The sequence below is a fragment of the Pseudopodoces humilis genome, chromosome 3 (assembly GCF_049639895.1).
Source record: "Pseudopodoces humilis isolate 2021_Gansu_Grassland_sample_001 chromosome 3, ASM4963989v1, whole genome shotgun sequence".
NCBI lineage: Eukaryota > Metazoa > Chordata > Aves > Passeriformes > Paridae > Pseudopodoces > Pseudopodoces humilis.
In genome coordinates, this window is record NC_142202.1 from 44,374,781 (window position 1) to 44,389,083 (window position 14,303).

The window sequence follows — 14,303 nt, forward strand, 5'->3', positions numbered from 1 at the left end:
TTGCATGTAATGTATTTTTGCTTGGAGTTATACTTGGTACTGAGTACCTCAGTGCCCACATGGGCCTAGCCAAACCTGTATTTTTTTAAAGGAGACTCATCTTTTGATGAGTTTGCTGCTGAGAGGTGAGGAGGCATCTCTTCTTCCTTCCAGGAGATCATTGAGTAAACAATGTGGGGACTTCTGTGGATATATGTGCCTTACTCTAACTATCGTGAGCACACTCAAGTCCATGTCAAGTCCACACTAGTACCTAGTTATTGGTTGACAGAGAACAGATACTCCAGCTATCTTGGTCTGAACTTAAGACCTAAGAAAAGCACTGTGTTTGAGGTTCAATATCAGGTTAAGCCTTTAGCTTCTAGGAGAAATTCAGGTGGAGTTGGAATTCACTATGGAAGAAATCAATGGGCTACAGCAGAGTCTTCTGTCTAAAAGTGTGCTTACTTGAAAGTCAGGCAGCTGAGTTTTTGGAAGCTCCTTAAGAATGAAAGAACATTAGCTTTTTTTTTTATAAAGTGCAGTCAGCAGAGCCTCCACAGTTAGCATGAATTCACTTATCTCCCTGTATGTATGCACTGATATAAATGTGCTCTTTATATTAGTATATAAGTAATTGAATTCCCTTGGAGATAAAACTATTACTCAAGAAAGACATGTAGCACTCAAATGCCTGGATAATTATTACAGTAGTTTCCTGCAGAGAATCCAGCCTGTGTTTTTACCATCTCTCAACCCTTAGTTCAGTCTGAAATTCGAACAGTCTGATCAAAATTTACCCAGAATACAATTTTGCTCGTATCTGATTTTTGTTCTAATAGGAATTCTGCTTTCATAAGTCCTCAAAGTAAGTGGTAAAACTCCCAGAGTCCTCACCAGGTAACTCACTATAAGATTCAGTCCAATTTTTATTTAAGAATGGAATGCAGAATAATATCAAGAATATGTAACTTATAATCAGGGTTACTCCTTGCATGTGGTTACTTTCCAGTTCCACTGGAATGCTTCTGCTGTAAAAAGTACCCAGTATCTTCCATTTTCACAGTGGACTCTGGTCATGAATTCCGATTAATAATAAGAAGGACAGCATTTAGGGGAATTCCTCACCTCATAAAATTCAAAGTGGAATATCATAATAAAGCCTATTCGAATGCAGCACTTTTAATGGAATTTCAAGGCAGTTGCCTCTGAAGATGAATTAAATGGATTAAAGTCCAAATTGCTGCAGTATGAAGTTGATTACTTTTCAGTTCTCTTTATATATCACTAACAGGAATTAGAATATGTATTTTGCAGAAAGCCTTGCTGGCACACTTGACAGAGACAGAAAGGCATATGTATGCTAGGGAGGAGAATTTGGCATATCTTCAAAAATATGTGGAGATTATTTAATTCCAGCTCTTAGTAAGTGTAGATATAATATTTAGCACAGGATAAAACAGGAATTAATATATATTAGCCATCAGTGATAAAACCCACTATATCTGTGAATAATACTTTAGGATATGAGAGTGCCTGCTACAAGAAACTTGGGCCTATTTGATACAAATCAAGCTGTATAGATGATCTGGTGATATAAGGCAGATTTTCACAGATGAGAATCACCTTGATTCTCAATGAACCAAAAGTCCTATTTTCTATCCTGCTGAAATTAAGGTGAGAGGATCAGACAAGTTCAAATAGCCTGCATAGATCATCATAACACTTTAATAATTACCTAATTTATACTATGAATTTCAATAGCAGAAGAGGGTCTGAACTCAGAATGCTTTTTTCTTGGTTTTTGTTCATGCAATTTTCCCTATTTTCATATACCTACATCTCTTATTCTGCAGCCTCAAGCAAATTCAGACCTTCTGACCTAATAGGTTAATGCCCTAGGTTTGTTCTTTAAAATAATTCTATTGTGGACTTTAAAACTGTTTTCCATATTAATTTATTCTTAATTTAGTAATGCTGTTTCATGATCAAATTAAGTAAAATTATTATCTCATACTGTAAGAGCAAAGTATTTAAAGAAAGCACTTTAAACTTTTCTCAAATAGCATCTAAAAATCCATTCATGCAATGCTGTTGTTGACCAAATATTCTAATTTAAAAACTGATTTAATGAGGTTTTATGGGGTTTTGTCATTTTTCCATTGTGATACATTAATTGAGATTCAATAAAAAATAGAGAACTGATCTTTTAGACCTTCAGCCCTGACCATGGTTGGAAAACTGGGGAGCTGTAAGCAAACCCAGAATCATTCCAATGCTGTGTTACAGTCCCACCCACCAGCCACCCACAGGGACTCACAGCTTTCCTGTAGGAACCTGGGAGCATCTTCCTCAAAAATCACACACAGCTGCCGTATGGACCTGACCAAAAGTCCATCAGGTCCTGCCTCCAGCTTGGTGGAATTGAACAGGAACATGTATTTTCTAGCCATTCATCTCTCACAGTGTGGGTGTGCTGACAGCTGCAGCTTTGCCAGATGTAGGAAAATATATTTTTTCTGCTTTGTTCCTAGTAATTTTTTGGCAGTTATTTTGCTTTTTTTCACTGCTCTTGAACACTGGGTTAGTTGCCCTTTTCTGTGTAGCATCCTTTGAAGAGTTCATGATCTCTGATGGCCAGAGCCCATCACTGAGTGTGCAGTATGGGGGTTTGTTTACTCCCACCTGCACCTCTTTATCAGCACTCTTCTCCATCTGCCGATGTATGACCCAGTCACACAGTCTGTCATCCCCTGCAGCTGGCCACTGCCCTTGCAGACCTGCCTAACTTCACATCATTAGGAAACTTTGTCACCTTGTGGCTCACTCCCTTGGTGAGGTGACCCTGGTTAATGGTGAAGAGTACAGTTCCTACAGCAAACCTCTGCAGAGCTTTGGCTGCTTCCCCCATTGCTGTGTATACTCCTCATTGGTTTCCTATCCTGTACTGAGCCTTTTGTCCATTCCAGCACTTTCCCTGTCTGCCTGTTTTCTGTAAGGCTCTTTGGAGTGGGATTTTATTGGGAGCCTCTTCAAAACCTGGAAAGGGTAGCTGCATCTTCTTTATCAATGTGCCTGTTGACCGCTGTCAGAGAGCACTGGTGAGGCTGCAGGATGAATCATCCAGTTTGCCCAGAACATAATGCTGTCCTTTATGCCATCTAAGATGTCCATCCTAACTATTGCTCACTCTCTTTAGCACTTACCACTCTGTTTCAAAGCTAAGTTGGCAGGTAAGTTGTTGCCCTGAAAACTCAGCTTCTGAGCTTGCTAACATAGTTTTCTATAGACTTTCCCAGGACAGTAACTGTAAACATAGATATGTGTACATTCTTTCTGTTACACGTCCTGTGATAGGCATCTCTCATGGCCAGTGCAATGGGAAAGTGTTATCCTGACCATCCAATCCCTGGCCGTGGTCAGAAGCCTATAAATCCTGGGAGGAAAAATAAACTCTTCTTTTCACCACACCTCGACCTGTGTCCGTGTGATCTATTCATCACCAGCAGCAACAGTAAGTGGCTGAAACCTTTCCTTCAAAAACTGGAGGTGGAGTGTGTGCCTCTCTTCAGTAGCTCAGTGCATAGAGCAGCCTTCCACCCCTCTGCTAGGAGCAGGAAATCCATCTGCTAAAGAGAGTGGCCCTCCAAGGCCAGGGGAACCCAGATAGCAGCAAAACCGGTTGGCTCAGGATAAAAACATCCTTACTTACTAGGAGAGCATAAATTCAGGAAGTCATTTGCCCAGAGGAGAAAAAGTGAGGCCCTAGCTTTGTTCCAGTGACTACTTCAAATACAGAATGGAAATATTTCTTGGAGATGACTCCTAAAATGAGAGATGGGAACTCTCAAATATGTCTTTGAATCCTGACAGAGTCTGGGTGTAAGAGAGGCACTTGGGTGTTAGGAGTCAGGGTCCTTTGGCATGCCCAGGAACAAATTCTTTGGCATCTGATGAGCTCTGGTGGGATTGTGCTACAAGCAGCTTTGCAAAACTAGAGCTAATTTGGAAAATGAGGGAATGTCCCTTCATGCAGGAGTTGGTCTGTGCGTGCTCTGACTACAACTGTGCAGGAAGTTTGATACATGGAGATTACTGGCTTCCAAAATGAAATATTAACAGTTTCTCAAAACCAGACATCAGGATGACCTGTGAGAGGAGAGGCCATCACTGACAATGGCACAAGAAAGCTGCACTAGGTACTGGGTGGTCCGCCAGGCAACGAGTGAGTCCCTGAGATCTCACTCTTTAACGTGACTGACTGCGAAGAAAATGCCTGGGCAACAGATCTGAATAAATATCAACATTTTTCAGGTTTAGACAGCTACAGTGGTAATTAGAGATGTAAATCACTTCATGAATCTGGTATTTCATCTTCTCTTCACAGGATGATGTCTCAGCTGGTTTTTAACAGCTTAGTTCAAAAGTCTTGAACACCTAAATAATGCATGGTTAGTGTGGTAGGAACGGGGTAAAAATCGTGGTAGGCAGGAACAGGATACAAACAAAATAGGAGGAGTTTGTGAGTCTGCTACTGAGACAAATGATATTGGGTATCCAGAAGTCCACCATCAGAAGCCATCGTGTGTGTCCTCAGGTATGTTGGAACGAACTGTCTCCTACTGATGCCCCCATGTAGTAGATACTGGGTGAAGAAGTCACACAGCATCCGAGGCTGTGAGAATATGCCTTGGGTAGCATCTGGCCCTGATCTTCCTGCATGTCACAGGTTTCTAGAGCTCTAACCATGCTGAGGATCAGGCACTATCTTACAGGACTCCCCTCAGCTCCTTCTCCCCTCTTCATTATAAGCATATATTTTTGCAAGCTTTACAAACTCGTTCTGCGCAATGCTCAAGCAGTTACAAAACATTTGACAGGCTGGCAAAATGGAAATATCTTCAGGATGTCTCATTTATAATTGTCAGAGACCTGTGAGGGTTTTTCTTTTTATCAGAACTTTTTTCCAGAAGCCTGATGTAAAGAACTGTTTAAGAATATGCTTATTTTGAAGCACATTCCTAGCCTGGGGAACCTGTAAGAGTTGTGCATTATCATTAGGTACATGTTTTGGCCCCTAATAGGCAGGACCTTAGTCTGTAAGGGTCACTTTCTCACTCTGAAGGGTTGGAAAGGGCACCCAGCACTTGTGTAATGCTTTCTTGCCTGAGTTGCTGACTAGCTGACAGCAGCTAAAGCAGGTCATTGATGACAGCTAAATATGTTCATGTGGCACTGCACAGCTCTGAGTCCACCAGCGCTGTCTGTGGTGGCTTTACCCTCTGTTCCTGACAGCAGTGGTGGAGAGGTGGGACTCATCTCACCCAGCTTCAGACACCCACACCAGAGACACCTACTTCCAGCTTGTCGCCCCAGACTGTTTAGTGCTGGTGGAGAGAAACAAGCACTCAGAGGGAGTGATTCATCTGGCTCCTTTTAATCATCTACTTTAGGAGGAGATAAATCGTGCTATGGAAATGTCTTTTTTCTGTCTACTAACTATGCAGAAAGTGTAAATCACTGTCTCAGATACACAAGTCGTCACGGCAGATGTCTCAAACTAAGATGATGAATGCCACCCTTGGTTTTTATCAGTATCATATTTTTAATACACACATTTAGGTACAGTGTGGGGCTACAGTAACCCTATAGCTGTCTAGCTGTGCACAGGAGTCTTAAGACTCTTGCAGAGACTTTAGAAGAGGCCAGGACAGCCTATTTAGTGTTACTTTAATGGTTTAAAGGTGTAGTTCTTTCCCATGGGTCTTGCTTCATGGCCTTGAGCTGGGTCTGGGGAGTAAATAGCATGGGTATAGATGGGCCTTGCTACAGGTATCCACAGTCACCTGAGGGGGGTCTTAGCCATAACAGAAAAAACAGAAGGACAGCTGTTTTCTGAGGTTAATGGCATTGGCAGTAGCTTTGGAGATTATTTCCTTGCTTTGTTTCTGAATGCCATGGGAAAGAGGTTGAACCGAAAAGGAGGGAGGAGGAATGGTTCCATTTGGGATTTATGAAAAAGGAAAATGCATGAACAAAAGGGACAACAAAAAACCAAAACTAGTAAATAGGCATTTTTCCTCTACCTCAGTATCTTAATTTGTTCTTTTGGGGGATACAGTAGCATATAGATCATCATGCTGCAGGAAGCAATGGAAGAAACACATTAAGAGTCTGCAGAAATAAATTCTTCAATGTCCTGTCTCTTAGATTCTAAAAAGACATTTTTCCATCTTTAAATTCATGTGAATTCTGTTGCCAGCTGACTCTTGTGCAGTGTTAGAGAGAAAGAAGCTTTTCAACCACGTGTGTGTTTAGTGTCACCCCATCTGTGCGCATGTGGTTTGGGTGAGGAAAATGTTTCCAGCAGAGACACTGGGACTGGCAGGGACTAGACAAGGTAAACTACAGATCTGGATTTTGTGTTTGCCAGCTGGCAGGCCAGTGCCCTCCACAGTACATGAGGGTATGGGACCACATGAGTGTATATCATATGTAGGGTCCACCCTCTTCAAAGAAAATCTGGTTTTTGGGGGCAGATTACGTCACAGGTATCCTCCAGGTCAGTGGTGCATCTGCTGGAAAAAGCTGTGTCCATTTGGCATCTAACTCTCCAGCAGCACAAGCAATCATGAGGTCACAATAAAGTTTCGCTGAAAGATACTACAAATACTGACAGATGTTACAAGTCTCAGCTTGAAACTGTTAATCATCAGATAGTGATTTTTACCCCTACCATAATGAAATCCGTTGTGCCTGGGATAAGTTTTTAGTCCCTCCAGTCTGTAAATACATCAAAAGCATGAACATCCCTAGAAAGTTAACCTTTCAGGTGCAAGTTCATTTTAGAAGTCACAGATGCAGTATTGTCTATTGCTGAAAGCAAATGTTTCTGTGAGTGTGTTTAACACAAAATTCAATATACCCAGACAAGTAATTTTGCCTATGTAGCAAAAGAAAACATCAGAAAATTCAGCTTTAGGGAGCAACTGCCATGGAACAGAGTAGAGGGCAGTGACATTCAAGCTGTCTAGATGAACTGCTGACTCTTGTGTACGTGCACAGTACAATGGTGACCTGTGCAGGTGGCTTCAGTCCTTCACAGGGGGGAAGATCTTCACCACAGTGTCTGTAGTGGGCTGTCTATCAACACTGTATTACCAGATGTTGTCTGGTTCATCAGACAGTTGTGAGTGACTCTCATTTCAGAAAAAATAACACAGCTTCTGTGTTGTGACGCACCACAGCAGCGACACATCTTAAATTCTCATATACCCTACTGGATTTAGGCACATTCCCTAATGTTAAATATCTTCAGCAGGAGTGGTTTAAATCCTGGTTTCCTGTTTCCCCAGGGAGCAACTGCAGAAAGATGCGAATGGCAGATGCCCCACTGTCTCAAGGAGGAGGATCATTTTTGCCCTCCAAGCAGTTTCAAAAAGATAAACTCTGTGTGAAATTGCATTGACACAGAGGCACAAACTCCTCTTCAGTTCTCATTTGGCACACCGGCTTCCTGAATTTGTTTTTTTCTGTGCCCAGAAACACAGTGGTCCAAGGGAAGAAGGATGCTGTACCTTTTTCGGGTGTGTGAAGTGTTCGGTGTTGCAGGGACAATGCCCAGAAGAAAATCTTGAGTGGAAAGGAAATATTTGGTAATCATTCTGGGACTTGTGTGGTGGATAGCAAAGAGGGCACTGGCAACTGCCCATTACATGGTGAAGTTAAAAGAAATGAGTGTACCCTTGTTTGGTACAAACTGAACCCTGACACTAGTTTGTGCAGCAAGTGAGGCAAAGAAGCATTAGTTACAAGCAATGTATTTCTAAGAAAATGCTTCAGAATTATTTTGAATGAGCTGAGCATTCACAGGCAGTCTGTTTTTCAATTCAAACATTTGACAGGTAACCAAAGGTAGTAACCTTTCCATTATGTGTTTAATACAAGGTCATATTAACTTTGGACAATCCATTGGCTTGCTGGTGCATCTCTTGTTATGTGGGAGGCTGTCCACACAATCTTCTATTGAAAACTGAAATAAGTGGAGAGATCAGAAACATTCTTATCTCTCTGAAAGCCACACAAAGAAGCTAGATGTTTATATCTTTGCTGCTGTACATTCTTTTTAGATATCAGGCCATCAAACAGAGGCCACAATCCTTTTTGCTATAAAATACAGCTTTACCAGGCAAATTAATGGTACTTTTAGCTCAGATCATGCATTTCTTACCTGTAGGGAAATAACAAAATTGAAAGAAACATTTTTCCATAGAAAGAAACATTTTCTTTCATAATGTATTAGGTCATATAAATACAAATTTAGGTTAGCTTGAAATAAGAGATTTTGCATTCCACATACTAATTCACACCAGGATAAGGAAGGATTTATTTATTTATTAATTTTTAAATTTTTTATTTTTTAATGTGGACCTCTCTTAGTCTGCCTTGAATATATATAAATCTTTGGCAATATTACAGTCTCTCATTGTCCCAGTTCAACTTACATGTTTTCACCTTTCAATGCATGCAGTAAATTCTGGACAGTTTTGACGTTGTAGATTCCTGGATTTCAGCATGAACTACTGTTACTTCCTGCTTTAGGTAATAGACCAACTAAACTGCAGTCAGCCTCTTAGAGAAATCACTGCTGAGTGCTGTGTTTGGGTGACTGACAACTTCAGCAGATGTTGAATGGGGTGAATTCAAGAAAGGCAGGTAGAAAGCCCTAAAGGCAGTGGCCTGCTGCTGAGGTCTCCCAGCATGTTTTGATCTCTGTGAGAACTCAACCAGCTAACCTCCTTTGCTCATTCATTCAGAAGCTGGAAACACTTTTGACTGACAGCTGTAGGATATCAGGACTGTAAGAATTCATGTTTGAGGGTTGGAGGGGCAAGGTTTTTAGGTGAAAAATTTCCAGCAGCATGCTAGGCTTAGTTATAACGGGACAAAGCTCCAGTCCAGCCTCAGTTGTGCAGGACTTGAATTAAAAAACCTTAGGATTGCCTGGTCAGAGATGGACTTTGTGGTTGGTCTAGTTTTTGCCATCTGGCTACAGCCACAGGAGACCTGTTTTTCCAGGGATCACTGAAATGCCTGGTGATCCAATTCATTATTAATCACACACACTGTTCTCGTTGCATTGATTTGGCTTAACTTCAAGATTAAATATGTTGCCTTCCCTCTCTTTTAAGAAACACCGTATTCCATAAACTGGCCATTTCTGCATTTTCCAAGACAATAACAATTTCAAGTGCTGTTATAATCCCCCTTGCTGCTTTATCAAACTCAATACCACATTTTTCGTTCATTTACACATCCCAACAGCACGAGTTTAAGTGGTGTGTTAAGCCTTTCTATGTACATCAAAGCAACATGTAATTTTCACTTTCATTTTACCCAACGGCTTCTAAATCTAGAGGTGATAATTGTTATTTGCATTCTTATTATGCTTCAGTTCAACCAGAGGCTTTGCAATGATCTAAAAACAAAGGACATTTTGTGGCAAGATCTGGTGGGCTCCTTTGCTCGTAAAGCTCCACGTGACTTCAGAAGGGCCTAAGATTTGAAAACTAAAATGCAGGATGGATTTCCTTAGTAAGCCATGTGTTTTCTCCTCCGCAGGGGATGAGCGCTCCCGGGAGTCTCCAGCCCCAGCCGAAGCACAGATGCAAGCTGGGGCGGAAGGCAGTGGAAGGGTGAACCGCTGCTGCTGGAAATGTTCCGTGACGCAACTCAAGAAGATTTTCTGGGGTGTGGCCGTGGTCCTGGGTGTCTGCTCCTCTTGGTCAGGTTCAACCCAGCTAGCAAAACTGACCTTTAAGAAATTCGATGCACCCTTCACTCTAACGTGGTTTGCAACAAACTGGAACTTTTTATTCTTTCCTTTGTATTACCTTGGACATGTTTTTAAGTCAGCTGAAAAGCAGTCTCCAAAGCAAAGATACAGGTATGGGAGCTTCTGTTTTTAATCCTGTGGCTCTTGCATGCTGCTCTGCATTTCACAGACATTTTGTTCAAATCAGTCAGTTCCATCAAACTTGTGTTTGTATCCTCTCCAGGTTTGTTAAAGGATGGTCTGAGTTCATTGTGTGTCCTATGTTAGACGCTTTTATTATTCCTAATATAATTTCACTCCAGAAGTAAGAAATCCAGATTTATATCCAACACATACAAGTCATGTAATGAAAATCTGCATTTTCTGCAGTTATTTATCCAGAGTTTTCTGCAAACATAATTTTTTTTTTATAAATATCTCTTTCCCCTACCCAGCCCAGAGGCTGACTTCTGTGTCAGTCTCTGAGTAAGCTAAGTTTTTCTTTTCCAAGCTCAGGTCTAGAGCAGAGCCTTGAATAGCTGAACAAAAAGAACTGCAGTATTTTCCTGGCACTACGCCCTTGACATCAAAGGCCAAGCTCTGATCCCAGTTAAACTTGAGCTGTTATGTTTATTTCCGGGAGGAAGCGCAGTCATAACCAAAGGCAGCACTTTGTCTTCAGCACACCTTGTCGTTAGAGCAAGCCAAACCCGCAAAGCCTGAGTCGCTCATGGAAAGCCCTGAGTGCCTGTCCTCTGTGAGAGGCTGAGGATGCTCTGTCTGCTTGAAGGACTGCCTCTCACTGAGCACTCCCTCAGCTCTGCTCTGCTCATTTTGGCCTGAGAGGTGTCTGGGACAGATGGGATGACTCAGCCATCAAGATGTCCCATGTCAGAGAGCTTCCCTGATACGTGGAAGGATGTGAACAACCTTTTCCCCTTCTGTTACACAGTGGGGCTCATAGACTTTTAATGAAGTAGGTCAGAAAAGTAAACAGTAAGAAGTACACATTTCTCAGCTGCCAGCTGCGCAGCAGCAAGGTGGAAACTTACTACAAGAAAAATCTAAGAAACCACATTACTCAGGAAACGCTCTGCCTCAGATGTCTAGGGTTAAGAAATTTCACTGCTTAGCCATCATTATGGTTTCTTCAACTTTTACATAATGTGGGGGCTGCAGATAGTGGATATGACCATTCACTGCAGGTTTTAGAGCAGGATCTAGAAGTTCTAAAGGCATTTTGTTGAGTGCCATGTTTCCTGGATTTCAGTTTTGAGGTTGTATTTGTTCGCAGCAAATGTGGTTGCTTCAGAGATAAGAGGAATATGGAGGTTACAGAAAACTACAGCTTAATCTAAAAACAGCAACAAATGCTAGCCTAAAAGCAAATACCTTTTTATTTCTTTGGTTTTAAGTGTTTTTCTTCCCAGCTGCTCTCAGATAATGTTTTAAATACTGCTGAATTCTGGGGTGAGCGGTTGTGGTTTGCCAGATCCCTGGGGTTAAAAACCCAGAGCACTGTACTCATTGCTGCAGTAAATTGATACAGTTGGTAGTTTTATGTCTTTCATTAATTAAATGAAGGCTGAATTGAAGAGCAGGTGCAAGCCCTGCAGCCTGTTTGGGATGCAGGGGGGCATCATTAGCAGTAGGTTTGCCCAGGCTTCATAAAGAGTGTGTGTTTGTGTGTCTGACAAGCAGACTGAATAGGGTTAACTTAGAGAGGTTTTTCTGGGTGTCAGGGAAGATGTGTGCATTTGGAGATGCAGCTGCACCTCCCAGCTTTGCTGCAGGTTTGGTCTGTGGTTTGGAGCAAGTCACTGCAGACCTCTGATTTCCTTGTACTCTCTGTTCTTTTGGAGGAGCCAGTCCTTCAGTGAGGAGGAAGGACTCCCCCTTACCATGTGTTTACCTAGTGTCTGCCTCAGCATGTCCCCTGTCTACACGGAGGCCTTTTGGTGGTGCTGCACCAAGAGTTACTGTGAAATTATTTACTGTTTGTCTGCTTGCTCCATTACAGCTGTCACGTGTATATGCCAGTAAACCCAAGCACTGCAGTCCAGCCTCACCTCCTAATTATTCCTCCTTTTTCCATGTTATGTATGTGTGCAGATATATAAAGAAAGAGTTGCACAGGGACTCTGCTCCATATGAAGCATCACCATCTTCAGGAAAGCTTGCAGACCAGGCATGGCTGGACACAGTAGGGAGATATTTCACAGACTTCTGGGTAGTTAAAAGAAGACAATTGTGACCTAGAACTGTAAAGAAAATGGCATAACCACTTTCTATTTCTTTTATCCTTCACTTTTATCTATATTTTACATCTTACCTGAGATCTCTGGAAGGAATTTGGAACAAGATAAATTAAAAGGTGATAATGGGAGAAGGCGGAAATACGATGTTTAAGTCACCTTAGCAGTGAAGTAGAAAAGGAAGGGATTCTCAGATTTTGCCTACACAGGCTGCTAAAATCCACCTAATGTTTTTTGGCAGCAAAGCTCCCCCAGGACACCTACCCACCTACCCCAGCAGGACTGGGCTGCTCAGCCTCCCCTCCATGTGGCACAGGCAGTGCTTTCACACCGCCCCTTCCTGAAGGTGCTGGAGCCAGCAGGTGTGCTTTGGCTACCTCCCTATACAGTTATAAGGCATATAAAAATCAGCAACCACCAGGAAAAATACACAAAAAGGGATCATAAAATGTAGCAACAGTGAATAGATGTGTAGTCCCTCCTGCACAGATTATATGGTTTATTACAGTTTTTAAATTCCTATTGTATTGTACCAGTATGTTTACTATGCAGTAAATACATTAATTTTTACGTTTTGTAGTCTCACAAAAGAACATACCTGTCATGGACATAAACCAGTTTTCAGCTGGTTTATGACAGAAAACCTGATGGGTTTGGTTTTTTTAATAGGATGTATAACAGTAGTAAATTTGCCACCAAATTTTTTTAGAGACACATTGGATGTAAGAGCAGGTTTATTAAGTTTCTTTATCAGATTTTGGGCACTAGGCCACAATGTGAAGTATTAAGGACTTATGACTGAACCGTATTGCATGGTAAGGAACTTGCTGTTTTAGCTGAAGTAGACTCTCAGCATGTCCATACCGTGGGGAGAGAGCCACTCTTCATAGCAAACCAGAACTCATGCATTCACTTCTAACTGCTCTGTACTCCCTGTGCAGCTCCATCAAATGCTGCCAGGGTTGTGCCCAAGTGTAGACTGCTCAGCGAGAACCTCTCCCATGGTTGCTACCAAAGGTGTCGTGGCGCAGGACTGCGTGCATGGAAGTGATACAGAGAACTCTGGAAGGTCACAGAAGAGCATGCCAGGGTCAGCATCACTGCTACTTCTTGTGCAAGTGCTCACTACCTTAAAATAAAATTACTGTAACTAAATTCTTATTCATTTCAACCATTGTCCAGTCCAGAAATAACGCATGTAATGATTTGTGCACCTAATGCATCATTTAGGAGTACTTCATACTTTTTGCTTCCAAACTGCTTTATAAAATGACACATTTAATCTGATGAGCTATCCTCCATCATACCTACATTATTAATTTATGAGGTAACATAAATTAAAAGCACTAGGGCTTAAAACTCCCTGGCTACATGAAAGATTAAATTAAAATCTCTGCAAGATATTGCTTAGCTTTGTGTATCTCTGGGCAGAAAACATGCCTTTTATAAAGATTCACCCTCTGTGTTCCAGCTGGGAGGAATAATGGAGGGGATTGTTTACATTTTAGAAAACTACCTCAGAAAGGTTGTTTATTTTGATGGTATAGTCTTATCTAATGACTTTTTTGAGAAGGAATGGAATGGGCTTTCAAGAATAGTTTGCAGGATTATTTACTTATAGTTTAGGTCTTGATTTTTATTTCGTAAAGCTTTAGAAAACACCAGAAGCTAGAACTAAATCTCTTCTGAAACCTTGAATGCACCTGATATGTTGGGTGTTTGAATGAAAGAATCATCACAGTGCAGTCTCTGCACTGATCTGCAACCACATTTGAACATGTTTTAGAATATTCTTTTTCATTGATTCAGTTTTGTCTCTGTATTGCCCCCAAATTATCTGCCATTCATCTTCCAGAATTTGAAGATTTTTCTTTGAAAATAAAGAAAAGGTTACAGGTAGCACTGAAGTATTGTTATGTCTTTGAAACTGAATCAAAATACTGGTGCAACAATGGCAGAGGACTTACTCTGATGTACCAACATATTGACTTCACAAAAGTCGCTTTTGATATATATGCCCATGGGCTCAGAATTGAGATTTGGTTATTCAGGGACCATGAAGTTTCAGTGCCATAGCTTCACTTGCGATTCAGGAGAATGTGGGCCAGTTTCTAAATGTGTTTCACAGGTGTGAAACAGGTATTCACAGGCATTCACAGGTATTCTGCTATGATGGAAAAGACGAGACACTAGCCATCGCCCCCAGTGATAGAAGGAGTTGAGTCCATTAGTTTGATCCTGTCTCATATGAAGTG

The 14,303-nt window shown here is 41.5% G+C and overlaps 1 protein-coding gene across 2 annotated transcripts in view; it reads left to right on the plus strand.

Moving 5' to 3' along the window:
• The window catches only part of SLC35F3 (solute carrier family 35 member F3), a 162,423-nt gene that overhangs the window by 108,094 nt on the left and 40,026 nt on the right, over nt 1-14,303 (plus strand). For both annotated transcript variants that reach the window (XM_005518535.2, XM_014263405.2), the window contains one exon: nt 9,601-9,925. In XM_005518535.2, the coding sequence (XP_005518592.1) occupies nt 9,601-9,925 (325 nt within the window). The remainder of the gene's footprint in view (nt 1-9,600; nt 9,926-14,303) is intronic.